We start from the raw sequence: 22942 nt of genomic DNA, 5'->3' as shown, positions 1-22942 counted from the left end.
TGGTTTTTTGTGATCGATACTGCATGCTCTCCGCTTACATGCACTTGCATTTTCCTTTGCATGTTTTCTTGGTGACGTTTTGTCGAATATTTCTTCAAATGCTTCTAAAACAAGAGAACAAGTTAAAGCTACCGCGTTTTGGCGTTGAAGATGACAATTACACAAAGATGACGATTTGGAAAGAAATAGTATATTTGTATTGTTTTAGCCGCAGCTGCATGAGTCCAATATTCTCAAAATCACCTAAGATTTCTTCTTCTTTTTTGAAGAGTGTATATGTGCCTGTCAATCCTTATTCTGTTAAACATTTGCTTGATAACGGTGTAAGAACCTACACCGAAAAGTCCATCTCACTGTAATAAAAAAGTTGTCCATCCATATATTGTTATCCTTAGTGCTCCAATTCTAAATGCCTCTTACTGAACTCAAATTGACTTGTTTATTGATGTGTTTTTTTATCTTTGAGCCAAAATCATTTTCAAAGATCACTTCATTGTTTCACGGGGCTGAAATCAATATGTACTTATATTATCAATAAGGGAACGATTCTTTTTCATTTCAACTTTTACAGAATCAATAACAACGAACGTTTCTTCGTTGGTTTATCAGATACAGTCTAATAATTGTATTTGTTTGGGTTGGTTGTATTTTATGGCTGCACTCTGCAATATTCCGGTCTGTTAGCTGTTGTGTATGGACAAGGCTATCAGAAAGGAAATAACGACTTTCTGGAACTATGAGACTACTGGCGTCTGAGGGTCCATCAGTGCAGTGAGAATGTGGCTCATACAAGGAGGGAGGCGCGTTCTAAAACCTAATTAAAACCTCATAGTATTATTAGTATTCACGTTTTGGAAAAGAACAGTCTATATCTCCTGTTAGGTGAATGCTATTATTTCAAGACAAAATTACTAGTCAAATTTCAGACCCTTAAATCTTACCATTCCATGGTATTTTTACAAAGGAAAGTCAACTCTTTAAAACATTGCGTCATATAGGCAAATTGCTTCAGTATTGCTGATTCAATACTGCTGATTGTTGACTGTTCAGTACAATTCATGGAATATATTTAGCATATAAGTTAGGTTATATGTTCTTAGCGTGTGTAGCATGGATATGAATATAGATAAAACAAAAGTATCACGACCAGGCTTCAAGTGAAATCAGCAAGGCTGATTAGGGTCATGGAACTCCTGACGCATCTGTTTTGTCGTGTATAAAACGTTATCAAAATATTCGTCGAAGTGTATTATAAAACAAACATAAAGATGAGGCAGAATAAATATTTGTTAAGCATCGAAACAAAGGAGAGTGGACGGAACATGTCCTGCTGGTCATGTAGCTTCAGCGTGTTAATTTGTAATAGCGCTGAACATTGGTCAGTTGTTTGCGCTTTCAGTAAACCATAACGTGGCAAGCAGAAGCTCCTTCATCGAACACACACTATACTGATCACTGCCGATGTATTTCCATACTCTGTTCGAACAATGCTGTTGTTGAAGCCATTTTACGAACTGGTACTAGTTTGGACGATATTTTCGTTCAGACTGGCAATCGCGTTGTCTCTTGGTTACCCCAACTCCCTAAATCACAAGCCAATTGGTATAAATCCCGTGCAGTCCTCAGCGGACGATTAGGATCAACATTTGTAGACCCTTTGTTGTTGTTTTTCTATATTTACTTGGTCCTTTCCCGTTATGTTCACACATCCAGTAAGAATGTTTGTTTGTTTGTTATCCCCCCGTCTGGCGTTTAGTGCGAAGCGGGGGATATAGTATAAGACTCCGTCCGTCCGTACGTGCGAATTAGAATATGTTTAAAACCGTTGACTAGATTCTTTTCATATTTGGTACCTAGGTTCATCACAGCATAAGAAAGGCCCAAGTCAGGTTTGGTGACCTTGACCTTCATTTCAAGGTTACAAGGGGACTTTAACGTTTTACTCTTGTCAGCGAGAACCCCTCACTAAGCTTTATCTAGGAATGGCGCAGGGCCCAGTCTATTTTTATGACATTAACGTAATTTTCTTCATATTCAACGCCAAGCTTTATCTAGGGAAGGCGCAGGGCCCAGCCGATTTTCGTGACCCTTAATTTTCAAGGTCACAGCGACACTGAAGATTTCAGTATGTTAACTTGCATGTTAAGATGTTCAGCGAGATATCTCAAGAACCCTTCATTAGGCTTTCTTCATATTTAACACCAAGTTTCATCTAGGAAAAGGGCAAGGGCCAGTCGATTTTGGTGACATTCACTTCATTGTCAAGGTTACAAAGACACTTTGAAGATTTCAGCATCTAAATTGCATATTAAACTATCTTAAGAACCGTTCACTGGATTTTCTTCATATTCATCACCAGTCTACAGACAGGCCAACAAGAAGACAGAAACGCCCACACCAGTTTTCATGGTCCACCCCGGGCATCCCCACTATGTGGGGTAGACAAAAAAAATATGTATGGCTCCAGACAAGGTTGTGGTTGTCGGGAAAAGAAGACTAGCAATTGGAAATATAGCGGCAATTCCCCTCGAGGAAATCGACATAGCAGAGGCTGCATACTGGAAAAACAGCTACAAGAAATGGTTGGGGAAAGCCCAATACAGAGAAGCAAACTGTCTGCTTTCCGCAGGGCTTCTATACCCGCTCGGTCTCTGGGAACAGCCATGCCTGCACAGAAACGGACAACCCACCAACCGTAGGACTTCTATTCCGCCGGCGTCTTGAATTGTTTCTCGTATCTTGCAGCCGTAGACCGGAATCGTTTCTCCAGTCGGCGAATCGAGTAGCAGCTACAATCTGTCTTTCCCTTCGTATTTCACTACGGCAAACTTTTTTGCACGTATAGATTCCCTCCGGAACGTCTGCGGCTTTTCGGTGTTTGGTGGATGGCGGGACTGCCACTTCCATATCCTTGGGCCCGCTGGGAGAAGTACACAGGTACGCTTCGTTTTGGTTCTATTCTGTTTGCATTTGTATTGTGTGTTTGTTTTGTATTTGTCTATTTTGGTTGCAGAAACTCACCAGTGCCAACAGATTTTAAGGCTCCTATAATTGGAAGTTTGAGCAACTTTGGTGCCAAGTTTTTATTGGTGTCGGGTCGAAAAATTGGATTTATGGTTGCTGAAAAAAATGGGTTGCCCTAGCGAAAATGAGATTATTATAAGCGGTGCCCTACAGATTTTAAGGCTCCTATAATTGGAAGTTCGAGCAACTTTGGTGCCAGATTTTTTGGGTGTCAGGTCGAAAAATGGGGTTTATGGTTGCTGAGAAAATGGGTTGCCCTAGCGAAAATGAGATTCTTATAAGCAGTACTCTCTTAACGCAAGCTCCAATCTCTGGCCCAAACAACGGTCCCGTCCTTAAGCACGACTCTACTGGATCTTTCTCCTGCCCACTTGCACCAACCCAGAATGTCTGTCTCTCTTCCCGCTATGACCAATATTTTCTTGGTACTCTTAGCTCTCAGGAATCCATACACTATTCCGTAACAATCCAATGATAAACTCTGGTATCTCAATTTCTCTTGCACGTTCATTTTCGTTATACTTCTAACAATATCTTATTTCTGAAAGAGGAACGATTTTGCATGGACGGCGAATGATGGCCCGCCATCATTCACACCTAATGTTGTACTCCGTCAGGGGCCGGAGTTTGACAAAATAACGCTTAAAGGGGACCAGTAATAGAACCGCTTTTCCCTATACTACTCAAGTGGGGTATGCAAGTTCAATATATGATATGTACTAGTATATTTATTTTAACTCTCACAAGGATTTAGCATTGTTTAGCAACTTAAATTGCATAGTCAATCAATCCGTCATTAACCTGCAAGAACAATACTGTAAGTCCCCATGGTCCCTAGAGTGGTGATCTACCTTCAGTTGTTGGCGATCCTCCGCCTTTTTATCCCACCGGCATGTAATGCGGTGGGATATAGTCGTCGCCTCGTCCGTCTGTCCGTCCGTCCGTTCGTAATCATTTTGTTTCCGGAGCATAACTCAAAGACCGTTCGATATTTTTCAGCCAAAATTGGTAGATATGTCAAACATAACCTTAAGTGGTGCCTTTTGCTATTTGCAGATTTTTGGCATTTTTATTTTTCTTGGTTTCCATGGAAACATTTTGGACTTAGTTTCAAAAAGTAAGGATTGCTTTCGTTTCCGGAGCACAACTCAAAAACCGTATAATATTTTTCAACAAAACTTGGTAACCAAACAGATCCTTAAGTTGTGCCTTTTGCTATTTGCAGATTTTTGGCATTTTTATTTATCCCGGTTTCCATGGAAACGATTCGGACTTAGTCCCAAAAGTGAGGGGTGGGCTTCGTTTCCGGAGCACAACTCAAAAACTTCTCTATATCTTTCAGCAAAACTTGGCAGATATGTGAGGCAGATCTTGAAGTGGTGCCTATTGCTATTTGCAGATATTTGTGATTTATTTGTTTTCTCGGTTTCCATGGAAATGATTCGGACTTAGTCTCAAAAAGGAAGGGATGGGTTTCGTTTCCGGAGCACAACGCGAAAACTTCTTAATATCTTTAAGCAAAACTTGGCAGATATGTGAGGCAGATGCCAAAGTGGTGCCTTTTGCTATTTGCAGATATTTGTGATTTATTTTTTTCTCAGTTTCCATGGAAACAATTTGGACTTAGTCTCAAAAGGGAAGGGTAGGTTTTGTTTCCGGAGCACAACTCGAAAACTTCTTAATATCTTTCAGTAAAACTTGGCAGATATGTGAGGCAGATCCCAAAGTGGTGCCTTTTGCTATTTGCAGATATTTGTGATTTATTATTTTCTCAGTTTCCATGGAAACAATTTGGACTTAGTCTGAAAAGGGAGGGGTAGGTTTTGTTTCCGGAGCGCAACGCGAAAACGTCTTAATATCTTTCAGCAAAACTTGGCAGATATGTGAGGCAGATCCCAAAGTGGTGCCTTTTGCTATTTGCAGATATTTGTGATTTATTATTTTCTCAGTTTCCATGGAAACAATTTGGACTTAGTCTCAAAAGGGAGGGGTAGGTTTTGTTTCCGGAGCACAACGCGAAAACTTCTTAATATCTTTCAGCAAAACTTGGCAGATATGTGAGGCAGATCCCAAAGTGGTGCCTTTTGCTATTTGCAGATTTTTGTCATTTATTTTTTTCATAATTTCCATGGAAACGATTTGCACTTAGTCTAAAATCAAGCTGGACTTTAAGTAACTGTCAGATGATTTGTTCTTTCAAAGATGTGGGGGCCGGGGGGATATGTCATCTTCTGATGACTCTTGTTTAATATTGTATTGTCCTAATTTGAAATCCTCTTTTAGTGATATATGCTAGTTTTATTTCTTGTTACTGTGATATACTAGTTGGTTTTACTGTCCTTCGTCGACAGGTTTTTAAACTTTGTGCATTTATAATGAATTTACAACTATTTTAAGTCACAATATGGCTGAAATATTGCCGATGTGACTATAAATTTTAACTCACTCACTCACTTCAAGAACAAAATATGCTGTTGAAATACAAACTTCGAAATTATTTGACATACAAACACAAGCATGAATTATACGCACATTCTTTTCTTAATTTGGAAACTAGAAGGACTCTCGTTAGAGAACATGCCTCCGCCTTGCACAGCAATCTCCATTCACTATTACATCTTTAAAGTACTACTGTGTACTTGTACTTTAATGTACTTTTACCAAACCGTACACAGATAGCGCTTGTGTCATACCTATATGTATCTGTAACTTACTGAGATATGATTCATATTCCACATTTACTTAACGATTATTTTCAAAGTACCTCTGTGTACATGTACTTTAGCATACACAATTCACAAAAAAAGAAACGCCAAAATATAATTTGAAAATAATGATCGAAAGTTTGTACGCAATGTCAAATTAAGCATGTTTTGAGGGATTAATATTGTATGGTTTAGAAGAACATGCGTGAGCGAATGCAACCATAAACGATTTTGGATGGTTTTATCGATCATGATTGTCATGGTGAGCTTGACTGTTATGGAACACAACCAATAGCCGCAATTATTGCTTTTCACGTGCAAAACATGAGTACAACCTAGAAAATGGGACGTCTCAACGGCGCCGACCAAAATATTTCCACTGGACGATTACAAGCGGGCAAATCAAAGAGTGTCGTGGCGAGGACCTTCAGCGTTCATCCAAGCACAATATCGTGTTTGTGGGGTCGTTTTGTACATTCCAATTCGACCAGAAACACCGCGAGTCACCACCCCAGCCCAAGATCGCTATATCTGGGTAACCCACCTACGTGACTGCCATCGTTCCGCCCGGAACACAGCACAAGAACGGTTTGGAGCCCGGAGAATATCCGACCAGACAATCAGGAACCGAGAGGAAGGTATGCATGCCAGACGTCTAAATGTTGCCCCCTCTCTGACACGATTACAACAACGTCCGCGAGTCAGGTGGTGTAACACGGTGCATCATCGAACCTTGGAAACTGGAGGCACATATGGTTCAGTGATGAATCGCAGTATCCCCTCAAGCGACGTGACGGAAGACAACGTGTCTACAGATACGCAATGAACGTTTCGCACCCTACTGCGTCAGGCAAGTGGACAGATTTGGTAGAGATGGTGTAACGGTGTGGAGAGCCATCTGATACACCTGCAGATCGAATTTGGTGATATATCGACCAGTTTCTCTGTCCTCGCATGCATCGTCTTGTCGACTGCCAAGAGCTCTTCCAACAGGACAACACCAGACCTCACACAGCACGTGCTACAGTTGACTATCTGCTCAATAACAACATCAATGTCATCCCCGGATCTGAAACAATTTATTATCTATGGGATCAGATCTATAAACGTGTACGTCAACGTCGTAATCCGCCATTGCCCCCTTAACAGTTGTTCAACATGCTGTAGGAGGAATGAATCATTCAACAACTGATTCGATCAGTCAAAGAGGCCTCGTGCAGTTCTAGCAGTAAGTGGTGGTCATACAAGATAGTAACGTCAACGCCACCTCGTGGACAGCAGCAATGACTATGATGACTGTCATTCTTGTGAAATGTGCACGAGATACTAATGTATTGCTCTACATAATTTCAATGCTGTACCGTTTATTTTCTTATCCCAGTGGGTACAAAACAGAGGATCCTCACCTTTTAATAGACATTCTTTACTATATCTTGTGTGGCCAAAATCTTTACTACATCGTGTTTCTTCAATTCTGGACTGACAACCCAACTAGGAGTAACCGATGGTTGGTTTAATTGCATGTAAGTAATTGATACCTACTTCATTGTCCCACCTCCTTTGCATTTGATCACCGATATAAGATCTAATGACAGCTTTGTAATCCGAGTATGGGACAAGAAGCAGTGTCTCAAATTTGTTGAGCGCTGCCTTATCAGCAATATCGGCCATTATGCTACCAGAAATTCCAACATGACTTGGTAACCAACAAAAGACGATGATGTATTGGCCAGAAGCAAGATCATTATATACTCATGCCAATAATGGTTGTCATAGTCATAATTATATTTCCTTTAAAAATTCAATTATTAAATGAGAATTAACGTTGTAAAAAAGATTCTTAACTGTTTCCACATTGAAATATATATCCCTTGTGATACATTTACTAGCCTGAAGGCACCAAAGAGAGTCCGAAAAGATTATTGTTTATATTTTGGGTGTTTATTGATATACATGTATTTAAGAGCTAATACTATTGCGCTTGCTTCTGCTGAACATATTGAGCTTTCATCTGGTAATCTGGAGGATATATTTACTTCGTAATTGAATAAATTCTTGTTTATGCTGTAATTGGTTGGTTTCTGATTTTGTTGTATTGCTATGAGAGTTAGGTCTACTTGTGGCCTCGCAAAAGAGAAAAAGAAAGTAATTGACTTATTTTCAGTTCAATGCCAGCAGCAGAAAGGACAGGTTTGATTCGTATTCCTAGAGGTGAAATAAGAGACGACTTCTGGTTGTACAGATCGTCACAAAGAGGATTATAAACACCGTTAAATACACGGTTAGACTCGTTAGAATATAATTCTGAGATATACTGTGAATATAACTTTATACGGCGTTGGTTAAGAGATGGCTCATTGGCCTCGACGTTGAGACTGTCAACAGGAGACGTTCTAAAGGGTCTAAGACTCGGTGGTGGACAGAATCTAATAGTTATAGGTTGCTTTTGCATAATCCAATTTGGATTGTATAAGTCGTCGATCCGGTTTGCGGAGGGTTTTCTGATCCCCTCCCCACTTTGTATTGGAGACAACTTTCACCAAATCAAGGGCCTTCAAAATACATAATTAAACAAATGAATTTCCTAACACGATTTATTAATCTTGTTTAAAAAAAGCTGCAGTTGTCTTTCAACAGCATGCATATTTTTCCCACGACAAGAAATTAAAATCACCCACAAAAAGTGATATATCAATTGAATCGTTAAAGCTTTGGATACACTGTTGATACAATCTTAATACTAAATAATGAGACAGACAAAATATTGCCTGCGCGACACCCTGATCCTGATTATAATGATCAGACAGGGTAGAACCCACGCGGACTTGAAATTACCTGTCATTTAAAAGCTTGGATATGACATGAGGCAAATGGTCGCGTAATCCAAAGCCATGTAAATCTTTTAAAATACCATATTTCCATGTAGTGTTATATACTTTTTCTTGATAAAAAAGATAAAAAAACAAAAACATGCAGTGTCTAATAATGGCATTTTGGGGGGACAAATGACTCTAATTTCACTAACTTTGTGTCCATTCAAATCACCCATGATGATGCATGGCTTCGGAGGTTGGTAATAAAGCGCCTGGATATCAACATGCTGAAGAGATGAAGACGGACGGACATACTAAGAACATACAGTAAATACGATGTGCATGGTCACAAGGTCAGAGACCGCTTGAAGGGGAGTAGTGAGATTAACAGGGCTATGAAAAACGCCCTGTTTCACAAAAACTGAAGAACCTCCTGTTGCTTTAACACCCGGAGGTTGAGAAGAAATGATATGAATTGTATTGCCTAATATCAAGTTTGTCTTTACTTTTTACATATGTTTCTTGTATACATAATGCTGATGGTTACACATCTTGTATCAGTAATTGTAAATCATTGAAATTATTCCGCAGTCCTCTGTAGTTCCACGGAATAATGTGTTGGTTATTCATGGGGCTTCAACTGGAGATCGTGATCGGGATGGAGGTCTACTCCCATGGAAAACCAGTGAAGGATTGAGCTGCAGGGACTTAATCTTTCTTCTTGATTGCCTTTTCTTCTTTTCCAGATAACTGTGCTTTGTTCGGAACTGTATCTGAAGTTTTCCTTACATCAGATGCTTTTTGTGGTGATGGCTGTGATGAAAGTACGTCTGTTTGATAGGCCGATGTCAATGACTTCGACTCATTTTGAGGGATCGGATCAATTTCATCCAGGGTAACTTGATGTTTGACCCATGAAATTGTCGTTTGTCATGAAACAGTTGTTTTGACCGGAACTGGATTTGAGGATTGAGATCAAACAGCTGCTGAAAAAGTTTTGGTAGAAGAAGTTGAAGATTCAGATATTGCCAGCTCATTAGTGTCATGATATGCCATGCTATTTGTCCACTCGATTTTCAGAATTTGCGTTTCACGTTCAAAAGCTGGACATGATTTTGAAGAGGCCACATGCTTTCTGCGGCAGTTAGGACACTCAAGAGCTTCAGTAGTGCATTTAAAACTCTCATGAGCTCCACTTCAACGGGAGCATACAGTGTTACAATTATAAGTCTTTGACCCGTGGCCATTTGACATTTGCAATATCGGAGTGGGGATGGTACGTATACCTCAACGCCGATGTTAAGGTAAACGGCTTTGATACTTGTTGGGAGTTTAGAAATTCCACAAGTAAACAAAATTGGCATTTGTCTTGATGATTTTGTCATTTAGTTTTCTAGTGAAGCGTTTCACAGCTGTAACGCCCTGACTAGCTGGAATTTCATTTTCACTCATGTCAGATAGACATCGAGAGCGATCTCGTACGATTCCTCCACATGAGTTCAATGTTATGTGAGCTGAAACAGCTACCTCAACATTGGCAAATTGTCCGATAGACAGAAGGTTTAAGGATTGTTGTTTCTTGAACATTCAACAATTAAAAAGGGACAGAACGGAGTCGATGAACATTTTTTACTTCACAACAGCATCCATTGATACCCTTGGAAATCGCAAACGGGTTCAATTTAATTGTACAATGGTCGGAAGCCTAGATCAAGATGGATCGAGCCCAGGATTCCACATTACTGTGATCGTCACCTGATGAGCTTGCATCTAGAGTGTCAACGAGGACTGTGCCTATTGCATCGGATCCCCAGCATGCAAACACCAAAAGCACAGGGATGCTATACCCAAGAAAATGTGACATGAATAGCTATATTTGTTTACTAAATTAATTGTCTGTCCGTTTCCGCCCCTAACAACAATTTAAAAACATCCAGAATACAGAGGTCAGCATCATTAGATTGGACCATGAGCCACCACCTACTGGCATTGGACTCAAGGCAATGTGATTAAATTATTTAATTAGATCATTTATTCAAATAGGTCTAAACTGCACAATACTTTTTCAAGCAACAATATGTACCATGAACAGGGCATGGCGTGACCAGCCGACTGATAGAATCGGTCCAATTATAACATCCGTCCAGGTGAAGTTAGGGTCGAAGTGGTGTGTTGGGCAAAAGGAACACGGTTCCAGGTTCCTTTGCCCTCAACCAACATAATCTATTCCTCCAACTACAGGGGGAAACCCTCGGCAAACAGGATGCCCTATTTTGTCGCATCTTACGACCAGCAATGGGGTTCTGTGGACACATTCTGCCCCGGGTCCCTACTATCTGTGCCTCGGTTCAAACTGCAAACTTTTGGAAGGAAATCCTTTGCCTGCTCTGCCCCTCTACTCTGGAACTCTCTCCCTATCACCATTAAATCAGCAGTTGACTTTAATTCCTTCAAAATACTTCTCAAGACTCATCTGTTTTCACTGCATTATGACTAGCTACTAGTCCCTCATTGTATATATGTATATTATCCACCCACTTTGTTAGCGCTTTGAGCATGGGCCTTGTGCATGGAATAGGCGCATTATAAGTTCACATTTATATTATATTATTATTATTATTATTATTATTACGAGCTATTGCCGTTACCCAGCACTCACCACGAGGAGGTTGCTCTTCACAAGTGTCCCCTCTTTGAATAAGAACACATAAAAACCAATGAATTGTAATTAAACGGGCAATACATCACATTAATTCAAGGACTGTACAAAAAAGAAGAATAAAAAATGTTCTTAATCGGCACGATTTCTGTTGTAAGGAACACTTTTAAGCCGTTGGGGTCAAGATGTACATTCACTGCTAACCAGAGATCGTTTACCTCTAAGTTTATTGGTTCTGTAAAAAGGCGAAATAATAGCGTGTCAATTAAAGTAAAAAATAAATCAATTAGCGCAGCAATTACACGTTTACGAATAACTTGACTCTCCGACAAGAATGCATTACAATAAGTTCCAATAAGCATTGATTTATACTTGCAAACAGTACGTTGTATTTACACAGAACTTGGGATAGTAATATGTAGAGATCCTTTCAGAACTACATCCATATGAACTATTGCATTCACCGTTGAGTGGAAGTGTGTTAAAATAGTAATTATGTGGACTACTTTCTTCCTGGTGGCATCACGCATTTTAGGATGTTAGAAAGGTTTTGACCACAGTACAATACACTCGAAATTGGCCTTCACTATCGACTATACTCTGTGTGTAATTAGAAAGTAGGTTAATGACATCCGAACTCTATGTCAGAGCTGTTTTGGTTGATGGAAAAGTAATACTATCTTAAGAACATGTATGCTACAAACATGCGATAAATATTAGCAAGCTGCTGAATCAGAGTTTCTCGGCTTCTGGCACTGCAACCTGATTCCATCACGTTTCCTGGTTGTGTACATAGGTTTGTTGTTGGTTGTGTTATTGGAAAAGGTGTGCGTGAAAGCCTTTGTAAGGATCAATCCGTACAACGCTCATGTTTTGACTATGTCGTGATGGTTACAAGCTAAACATGTTTTCTCCTTTAGACATTTGCCATTTGCCTTTCACAGCCCTTGACGTGTACACCCACTTTTTTGTTAAGCTAATAAATCAATTACTTTCGCTATATCTACATAAAAACTGAAACACAGTGTCACTCCAACTTGTCTTGCGCTGTGGTACCAGAATGAGAAAACCCCGTGTATTTCAGGCGACGTCTGGCGACTTCATGCTTTTGTTTCTCATATGGATGGAATCGTCCTCAGGTACTTAGACGTATATTCAGCATTATTATTGAAGTGTCACCTAGGTATGTGGGTTATCAAACATATGTTTTTGCTTTGACTTAGATGTTTGCATGAGCTTCTTTGATACACATTAGATTGAGAGAGGTGTCTTACGTTCAAATAGGAATAGGTGTTAACGTAAATGTAGTGTTAGCGTGGGACCACAGATAACAAAGAGGACCTAAACGCAAAAGGTGATCGGCCTTCAAGCATCACAAAATTGTTAACCTCCAACATTTACTACACTGTTTAAGTCATATCAACATACAACGTGCTTTGTCCCAACCACTTCGAAATACGTAAACAAAATAATGTTATAAAGAACTAAAATTAGTAGTCACATATAGTTCAATATAGCCACGAGTGTTCAAAAGGTGATGTTCTTCTCTACTCTTAAATGCTTTATGAAAATCCAGATCTGTTTTCCCAGATACTATTCCAGGAGTGATAATACTTATTAACTGAGAGTTTCAATTGCTTTTTGTCTGTGCAGTTTAAGTAGTCACTATATTTACAAAGTGTATGTCTAATTAGCATGCATTCTGCAAAACTGGCTTAAACTTGGTCATGGAAATATGATACACTTCTCTCAAAGCAAAATATTGATTCTCAGTGAAGTGTAATATAGAACCATTCCCAGCGTGTGTGTGAGCTGTTGCTGCGAAGTTCTGGAAGAGATTTTTGCACCCTATAAAATGTGTGTTATTTACCATTCCTTTTGCTTAGAAAGGGAGATGTGGTGAAATGTACTTCTCCTGTAGGGAGGTACCTATTGCACTGCATGAACCGCTGAAAGAGATGAGTGAGTGAGTTTTAGTTTTACGCCGCTTTTAGCAATATTCCAGCAACACCACGGCGGGGGACACCAGAAATGGGCTTCACACACCGAGCCCATGTGGGGAATTGAACCCGGGTCTTCGGCGTGACGTTGCGGACGCCTTAACCTGACTGGGAGTTTAAGCACAAAACCATGAGTCCGAAGCTCGCACAATCAAATGGACATGCTGAAAAAATGCCCAGACAGAATATTACGAAGAAATGCAAGGACAGTGGTTATGATCTGGGAATGCTAGCCTACCGCAGTACACCCCTCGATAATGGCCTTTCCCCATCACAGATGTTAATGGGCCGTCGCCTTCAGTCCAACCTACCGATGAAAACACCTTTGCTGAACACACCCGACACTAAAGCAGGCACTGATCACAGGCTGAAATCTAAAGAAAAGCAGGAATTCTACTTTGACAAGAATGCTGTATCTACCTCTCTTCCACAGCTTCAACCAGGCAGCAATATTAGAGTCCATACTGATTCTACAAACACATGGGCAACGAAGGGAAAAGTCATTCAGCAAGTAGCTCCAATATCTTATCTAGTACCGACCGAGTCAGGTGGCACGCTGAGACGCAATCGTCGTGATTTGCTATTCACCAAGCATGTCGACAATGAATGTTCTACCAGTACAGCACATCAAGCAGCTACGAGTGCGCCAGCCTCAAAAGTACCTGATGAACAACAGCAGAAAGACTCTACTGTTATTAGAACTCGGTCTGGTCGTGAAGTTCGCAAGATTGAGGAAAACTGATGTCATCAAATGACGGTTGAAATCTTGAAGTATAAAACTGGAAGTGTCTAGTTTCAAGGGAGTAGGCTTTTACTCCGAGAGAGACTTTAAAGTGTTTAGTTCAGTTGAATGAGTTCGTGTTTCACTATGACTGGTTGCATAAAAGATGGCTCATTGTAAATTTGTTATTAAGTCAAGTCATTCCTGCATTTCAGTTGATTTGTGTATCATAAACTGAAAGGTCTAGTTTTAGCTTAGAAAGGGCGATGTGGTGAAATGTGCTTCAGCTAACAGAGGTTCGCTATAATCATAAATAGTTGTAACCAAATAGCATAGCTGTAAAATATGCCAGTAGATTGATCTCCCCAGTGATCCTGTAGTGCTTCCGTCTCGGCGTCGCTAGGGATGGTGACTGTCAGGACCTGAACACGATCTTTGGACTCCTGAGGTAAGCCTCAGAGTGGACTCTCATCACCTCGGGCATAAATAAATTGCAGGAATAGTAAACGCTTAAGTGCTTCCAGCAGGATCTTGAGACAATTGGTAGTTCTTTGCTGATAGCGACCCGTGAAGGTCCGGGTTAGAATTAACCTTCAGTAACCCATGCGTGTCGTAAGAGGCGACTAACGGGATCGGGTGGTCAGGCTCGCTGGCTTGGTTGACACATGTCATCGGTTCCCAATTACGCAGATCGATGCTCATGCTGTTGGTCACTGGATTGTCTGGTCCAGACTCGATTATTTACAGACCGCCACCATATAGCTGGAATATTGCTGAGTGTGGCGTAACACTAAACTCACTCACTTTCCTGTTAGCACTGAGCTTAAAGACCCCGTTGAGATTAAGCCTTCTTCTAGAAGAATGTCATCGAGTCCTTTGCCAGCCATCTTCTCTCCAATCATCATGTGGTATGCACATGCTAACTGGAAAGTCAAAGTCATGATTATGTGATCTGCATATCGCTTCGGATAGGTCCAAACAAATAGATACGCTTTCATGCAGACTCTGAGAACGAAGGTGGTGATGACATACTATTAGCCAACTTCTCTTGTACCCAGTTCTGCTTGGCTGAGGCATTCCTTCACTGCTTTGTAGTCTGTCATCGGATGCGGTATGATAGGGTAATACTCAACGGTTGTGAGTTTTGGCGGTGTCTTCCCTGTTAATGACACGGAGCCACCCCGTCCTGGAACACTCTGACTGGTATTTGCAGCATGGAGACGAATAAGAAGCCAAAGCATATTCTCCACGACGATTTTCTCATGTGTTTGTTTCCTTCCATCTACTGACTTATTGACAACATTATACCCAGGGCTTCTTCTTTTCGCAATGTAGCACTCCGGTAAGTCGACAGCTTCTGATTGTTTTAGCGTCCGTTCTCTTGTTCTCGGAATGGAGAATATCTAACTCCCTGTCAAGCTCTTTGACACAACACGTGAATCGGGTGAATTATCAGGTGTTGATATGGAGGCAAGCACACATTCCAGATCCGGTTTTATCTGATCCCATGGATGGTCACGGATGGACATTCGAGAATGGTGTCATGCAACCAAAGTGTACTGATGGAGACATCCTTAAAACAGTTGGTAGACATTTTAGAAGATACTGTCGCCGAATTAGATGTAAGTGATGATGATGATGATGATGATGATGATGATGATGGGGAGGAGGATGATGACTCTTCGATGAAGAATACGTGTCTAGTGAGGAGAGTGACAGCTCCGATGATGAATGACTCTGACCATGTGAATTAATGAAAGCCTATTTTAGGGCTTGAGATTTTTGACATATACCTTTACTTCACATGCAGTAGAAACGAAAAATTGGCAAACATATCAAACATTAGCCCTTTTGCTTTGTTATAACAACATCATAGTTCACTTCTTGGGGTGTTACCGTGATAATGTTCCCCATTTGGCACCAGGACATTGACATAAATGGGCATGAGTCAGATTTTGGGCATCGGCTAAATTCTGTGACCTTTTGACCCTGCATATAAATGTGTCCTCATTTCCCTCTTTGATGATTTATACTTGGCAATTGGTGAGGCCACAAATTGACTTAACACTCACAACTTTTAAAAAATCAGAAACTAATGAATTACTATATAAACAAGAATATAATCAATTAAAAACTAAATATGATACATACAAATCCTTATTTACAGATGGGTCCAAGGATGGTGGCGCGGTGGCATGTGCAACTGACATTGTATCCAGAACAATATTTTCTAGAATACCAGATAACAGTAACATTTTTACAGCAGAAGCAAACGCCATCTTAACGGCTCTTAAATATATTCAAAGACACACTAAACATAAACAATACATAATCTTTTCCGATTCTCTTTCATGCCTTCAGGCTATTAAAAATCTTTCTTGTAAACATCCTATTTTAATCGAAATTATTGAATTGTATAATGATCTTGCTACTGGCCAATGGGACATCGTCTTTTGTTGGTTACCCAGCCATGTTGGCATTTCTGGGACTCAGCACTCAACAAATCTGTGACACCATTTCTTATTCCATACTCTGATAACAAAGCTGTTATTCAATCCCATATCCGTGATTTGATGCAGAAGAAGTGGGACACCCAAGTATGTATCAATAAATTACATTAAATAAAACCCTATATTGGTTACACCTACTTGGGTTGTCAGTCCAGATTTGAAGAGGTCATCATACGACGATGTTGTATTGGCCACACAAGATATACTCATGAATATATAGAAAGGTGAGGGTCCTCCGTCTTGTATCCCTTGTGATGAAAGAATCACGGCCAAGCATGTCCTGCTTGACTGTGTTGAATATTTCATCACAAAGGATATCTATTTCAAATCACGAACTATGAAGGATCTTTTTAATAATATAAGTTCTCATGTATTTTTTGCATTTTTTAAAGAAATAGATTTGTTAAATGATTTGTAAACAGATAAATATTTTATTTATGATTGGAAGTTTAAATTAATAACTCAGATTGTTAGTGGCTGTACCCTCAAGGGGGATTGAAGTATTGTAAAATTATTGTCCTCCTGAGTCCCCCAAAATGTCTAAGTTAATTTAAACTTACCAGGATTTTTAAACGTAGTATTTTTGTTTTTTTAATTTTGGCTGACATTTATTACAATCGCCAGCACCGGAAGGGATGGTGTAAATCCAACAAGAGTCCATGCAGGCAGCAAAGGTACCGTAAGTCCCCATGGTCCCTAGTATGGTGATCTACCTTCAGTTCTTGGCGATCTCTAGGCCGTTTTTATATTGTATCGTCCTCTATTGTTAAACTGTTTTAGATTTAATCGCTAGTTTTAAATTATATATCTGTGATAATCTAGTTGTTTTACTGTCCTTCGTTGACAGGTGTTTATAATTTAATTTTTAATCATTATAAATCTATACCTTGTTTTAGTCACGATATGGCTGAAATATTGCCGATGTGACTTAAAAGCTTAACTCACTCACTTACTCTGTGACCTTTTGACCTCTGGTGACCTACTTGTCTACCCGATTTGCATGTATTATATACGATGTGAAAGAGAATTTAAATACCAACGTTTTGAGTGGTCATTTGTTACGGTGGATCTACAGGGCAAGAAAATATTGTGACAATTGTTTCCCCTTCTCCCAAAAATGGTGTATAAACAACGCGTCGGGCAACATTAAATATGCTCGTAAAAGGAACCTTGGGAACCATTTATATTAATGTATTTTTTCAGAAGAAGGGACCCATGGCTACTAAAAAATAGCCAAGAAGTAGACGCGGGTGTGTGTGTGTGTGTGTGTGTGTGTGTGTGTGGAGCGCTTGTGGACCCCAATGGACTACATGGATGATGCTGCTGTAAAGGCAGCTCTCAACAAATCTTATCACATACCCTGATTACAAAACTGTGATAGGTCGCATATCCCTGATCTCGGGACACGAAGTGGGACGCCCATGTAGGTATCAAATAACTACATGAATTTAAACCAACTGGGGGCTGCGCCTACTTGAGTGTTAGTCCAGATCAAAAGGATGTCATGTTGGCCATTTGCGACATACAATAATAACATGTACACAGTCATGATTATCTTCTAAAGGGCGAGGATTCTCCATTTTGTATCCCTTGTGATGAGAGAATCACGGTCAGGCATGTCTTGCTTGACTCCATTGATTTTTTTCTATTACAAGGGCTAACTATTTCAACTCATCATCAATAAGGGATCGTTTTAATAATCTTAGCTGTGATCAGATTTAATTGTTAGTTTTTAAAGGAATTTGAACTGGTTCATGCATTTTCATGTATGTTTCATTTAAATTGGTAGTGCTTAAAAATAACCGAGATTGCTCGTGGCTATACTCTCGTAACCTGAAAAAACTGTACCCTTTAGAGGATATTTTGTTCCCCGTCATTCGACGCATTTTTATCACAACATACTGTTAAACGTTACATATTTTTAATTTTAAATTTTGTCTAACGTCGTCAGTTACCGCCAGTGAGCTGATGGTGTAAATCCAGCTAGGGTCCATACAAGTAGCAATAGTACTGTAATTCTTCATGGTGCCTAGTATGGTGATCTACCTTCAGCTGCTGGCAATCAATAGCCCGGTTTTATATTGTATTGCTGTTTAGAGTAATGTGTGGCTATTGTTACGTACTAATTTTAAGAGAAATTCTGTGATAATCTAGTGATTTCACTGACTTTCATTGACAGGCATTCATTGCATCTGAGTTGGGTTTTACTGATGTATAGTCTTCATTGTCACGATAGGTGAGGTGAGGTGAAATTTGGTTTAACGTCGTGCTTGAGATTATTTCGCTCATATGACGACGTGCATGCGTGTGTATGTGTATGTGCGGCTGCTTGTACTAGCCCAGACTGAAGCTGGTTTTATAGTGCTAGCCCACTGAGATACCATGCCGCAGTGAAGCATGAATTCCCCACTCAGACACATTATACTGACTCCGAGCCGACCAGTCCTTGGTGTACCCATTAATGCCGAGCGCCAGGCAGGGACCCATAGTCACGATAGGGGTTAGATAGGATTAGCATGGCTTTAACGCAAACCCTGATATGCCTAGGACAATCAAATTCAGCTACGTCATTTGCGTATTCAGCTACGTCATTTGCGTAATCAGATACGTCATTTGCGTATTCAGCCACGTCATTTGCGCAGCGTAAACCAGTAACGCACTGTTTCGTGGTCTGGTAACTGCCCAAACCATACAAAACCGTTTACGCACTGCCTATCTTCGTGCCTGACGTGCTTTCGTTGGGCCGATTTTGGCATAGGTAAACCGTAAGGAACGTCTACGTTGAGAACACTTGCATATGGCTGAGGGTCCTGGAAAATGTGGGTATTGATGTCATGGAGCGTGGCCATTGAGATCACTTGACCTTAACCCCACTGGACACGTACGGGGTGTTTTGGAAAAAGTGTTCGTGCCTTGATAGCTGGCCGCCATGTTGGTACAGGAATAGCGCAACTTGCCAAATGTTGCGTTTACGGGTATTAGGTGAGTGAGTGAGTTAAAATTTAAAGTCACTTTGACACTATCAACCATATCGGGACTAAACAAGCTTTGAGTTCACAATAAATACATGTAAATTATAAAAACCTGTCAGTGAAGGGCAGTAAAACTAACTAGAATGGCACAGTATAAGGAAATAGAACTAGCATCTCTTTCTATAATTGGATTTCAAATTAGGACAATACAGTATTAAAATGGGCTATAGATCGCCAACAACTGAAGGTAGATCATCCTACTACGGACCATGGGGACTTACAGTGCCTTTGCCGGGTATTAGGCAGTCAATGGGACAACATTGCCTTGCTGTTGTGAACGCGAAAGGTGGGCATACGCAGTACTGAACAGATGACTGGTCCCTGTGAAATATTAAAAGTGACCCCAAACTTATCTTAATGACTAACCCTGTTTTAGTGTACGCTCATTACATCCAATAACCAGAATTGTCCACAGGCAAACCGCATTGTTCTATATGGGTATGTTTGGGACATAAAGTAACACATATGAAGTTTTTTGTTGTTGTTTGTTTAGTACATGTACCCCTACTTCTTCCCCTACATCACTGTTGATACTAATCTACCGCATATTGTTTTCTTTTAGGTTCCACAAATCTTGCACTCCTTCGCCCGGCAACGGCAAGTCATGACGCTGGTCCCACGGGACCGGATAAAGCTGTGGATGGGCTCAATATCACAGTCATAGACGCCCCGAGTGGTCTGTTCTGTACCTTCGTGGAGACATATTCTATTTCAGGATGGTGGCAGGTGGATCTTCAGGCGACTGTCAGAGTAGGCAGTGTCAGGATTACTCCCAGCGAAAGTGGATGTATGTACAAATGTTGCAAGACGTTTTTTTCTTCTTTCATATGTCACCCGTGAAGGTCCGGGTTAAAATATTGATCTTCAGTAACCCATGCTTGTTGTAAGAGGCGACTAACGGGATCAGGTGGTCAGGCTCGCTAACGTGGTTGACACATGTCATCGGTTCCCAATTCGCTCAGATCGATGTTCATGATGTTGATCACTGGATTGTCTGGTCCAGACTCAATTATTTACAGACCGCCGCCATATCTCTGGAATATTGCTGAGTGTGACGTAAAACTAAACTCACTCTTTCATATGTCAAGTTACGTAATGTTTATCTACCACTAGGTATCTCTTCAACATGAATGTCGATTATTTCATGGCCACAATATGCAGTGGGTCTACATTTGACAATAATGCGGCCAAATGGGGTTGAAGCTGTGTGAAATGATTGTTCCACTGAGGGAGTGCGTAAAGCCACGTCATTCAAAGTATATTATTCTTAAAATAGTTTTTATTGTAGAATACATGTTCATTTAATTTTTGGCTAAACTTGTCAAAATTGTTAAAATCGAAAGGGATGGGGTAAATCCAACTAGTGTCCAATAGTGTAGGTCGGTAGCAATAGTGCTATAAGTACCCATTGTCTGGTAAGCTGATTTACCTTCAGGTGCTGGCGATCAATAGCCCATTTTTATATTGTAGAGTCGGATTGTCTGATGGTAACATACATTTATATTCTCTTATTGTCTTCATTAATTTACAACTTGCAGTCACGATATGGATGAAAAACATGTGACTTTACATTTTAATTTACTCACTCTAACAATAATGTTATGTAGGAATAACAATGATGTAAAATAGATATTAAGTGAAATATGTGACGCTGAAGAATAAACGCAAATAGTAGAATGTTTTTAAAACATCAGGCAGTGCGACATACTGAGATTTTAGTATTCATAGCTAAAAATAAGATTTCTGCCCTTTTTGTCTCACCTCGAAAATACTACTGTGATACTGTTGGTTTCTTTACCCTTTGCGATCAGTAGGTGTTTAAGCATTTACCTACCGCTCGTGACGCCAAATTGGGATCAGTATTTAAGATCAATTATGGGTGCTTCCTGTGGTGATTGTTTCAAAATTGCGAAAACGCCGTAAAACCATACTCGCTCGCTGTCTGTTTCTCTGTGTTTTGTAATGGGTCTTTCTTAAGTATCGTTCTTAAAATGTACACGCAAGATGGAATATTGACAATTCTTCGTTTGTCCCCTACGTCTTAATATAGACAGATGTAACACATCCATCGTCAAATTCACAACCTTTTCACAGATGGATTACCATGGGACTTTCAACTCGTCATATACCCGGATCCAAAGTGTCCACCAAATCCACGACTTTGCTTGGAGTATACTGGAATGTTCCAAAGGGGTGTGGCGAAAACAGTCGTCTGCTCGACGCCAGTGAGAGGACGTTTTGTTCGCCTAATGCAGAAAGACCCAATGTTCTTATGTGAAATCGAAGTGTATGAATCCGAAAACCAATCACAAGGTAATCATGGTGTGAAACATTTGCATTTGTTAACACAGTTCACTTTCCTAACCCACTAGAAATGTCAGCAGGGTTGTCTCCGTTAAACATGCCCGGACATGACCGTGGGGTTTGACTATCCTTAACATTAAAATGGTTGTTGATTGTACAATGTATGATACAAATGTTCTCGTTTCGTTACTGTTCCCGGAGGCAAAGTGAAAGGTTCAATTAATATTCTTTCATAAACTCAGTCTCAGAATATACTGCTAACGAAGGTTCTGCTTGACTCAGTTGAAGATGCTTGACCGTTACCATCACACAAGGGATAACTATTTCAGGGTTTCATCCGTGAAGGATCTTTTGTGTCATTTAGTTGTTGCTTTTTGGAAGAAATTGAAGTAATGGATACATTGTGATAAGAAAATATAACAATTGTTAATAGTAAGTAAATATTAAAATTTAGAAGAATGAATAAATAATTTATTGTTAAAACTATCGTATAACTGTACAACTGGATCAGGTCACAATATGACTGAAATAATGCAAACGTGACTTAAATTAAGTTCACTCACTCACCAAATCAAAAGCAGCAATGACGAATGTGATACAGCTAATAACATAAATTTGCATCACGCTTTCGCATTGTCATGTTAGATATAGACACTTTGCTTTATCATATTAAGATATTAAAGATCGTTGTGTTTTCAGGAGTCATATTTATCCAGACACCTGAAAAGAAGATCGACCTGACAGTGCCTGTTGAGATGGAGACCAGGTCCTCTATGGACTGTGCAAAACTCTGCCTGCAACTTGGTTCCTGTCCTGCTTTCAATTTTAGAAGAGAATTCCGAGTGTGTGAGATCTCCTCTAGCGGAAACAGCAGTGGACTGACTACGGGAAACCCAGAATGGGATGTCTATGAGCAGGATCTGTGCTTGGATATCTAACATATCAAACCAACGGATTTTGCCAAACATAATATTGTATATGTCAACGTGTTTCGCGAAGGTATCCATTTTTACATGGTGGCATGTTTACATTAATGGTTTTCCTGTTGCCTTTAAACAGTATGGGATTTGTTTCTTATATATGTCCAAGAGTTCCTTTTGAAGCTCTTGTAAGGTACTTAGGATGTTGACGCACGGAAGACGATACGTAGTTGTCGTTCGTGAGGCGACGGTAT

At 40.1% G+C, this 22942-nt stretch overlaps 1 protein-coding gene across 1 annotated transcript in view; it reads left to right on the top strand.

Moving 5' to 3' along the window:
- LOC124266849 overlaps positions 1–22720 on the top strand; it is a 38277-nt gene extending 15557 nt beyond the window's left edge. The window contains exon 4 of the mRNA XM_046701661.1: positions 22468–22720. Coding sequence (XP_046557617.1) covers positions 22468–22706 — 239 coding nt within the window. The 3' untranslated portion in view covers positions 22707–22720. The remainder of the gene's footprint in view (positions 1–22467) is intronic.
- Positions 22721–22942: the final 222 nt, after the last annotated feature.

The sequence above is a fragment of the Haliotis rubra genome, unplaced genomic scaffold (assembly GCF_003918875.1).
Source record: "Haliotis rubra isolate DU_JTF1 unplaced genomic scaffold, ASM391887v1 Scf1282, whole genome shotgun sequence".
Taxonomy (NCBI): domain Eukaryota; kingdom Metazoa; phylum Mollusca; class Gastropoda; order Lepetellida; family Haliotidae; genus Haliotis; species Haliotis rubra.
The sequence above is the reverse complement of the archived record's forward strand: the minus strand, read 5'-3'. Positions and strand labels throughout refer to the sequence as shown.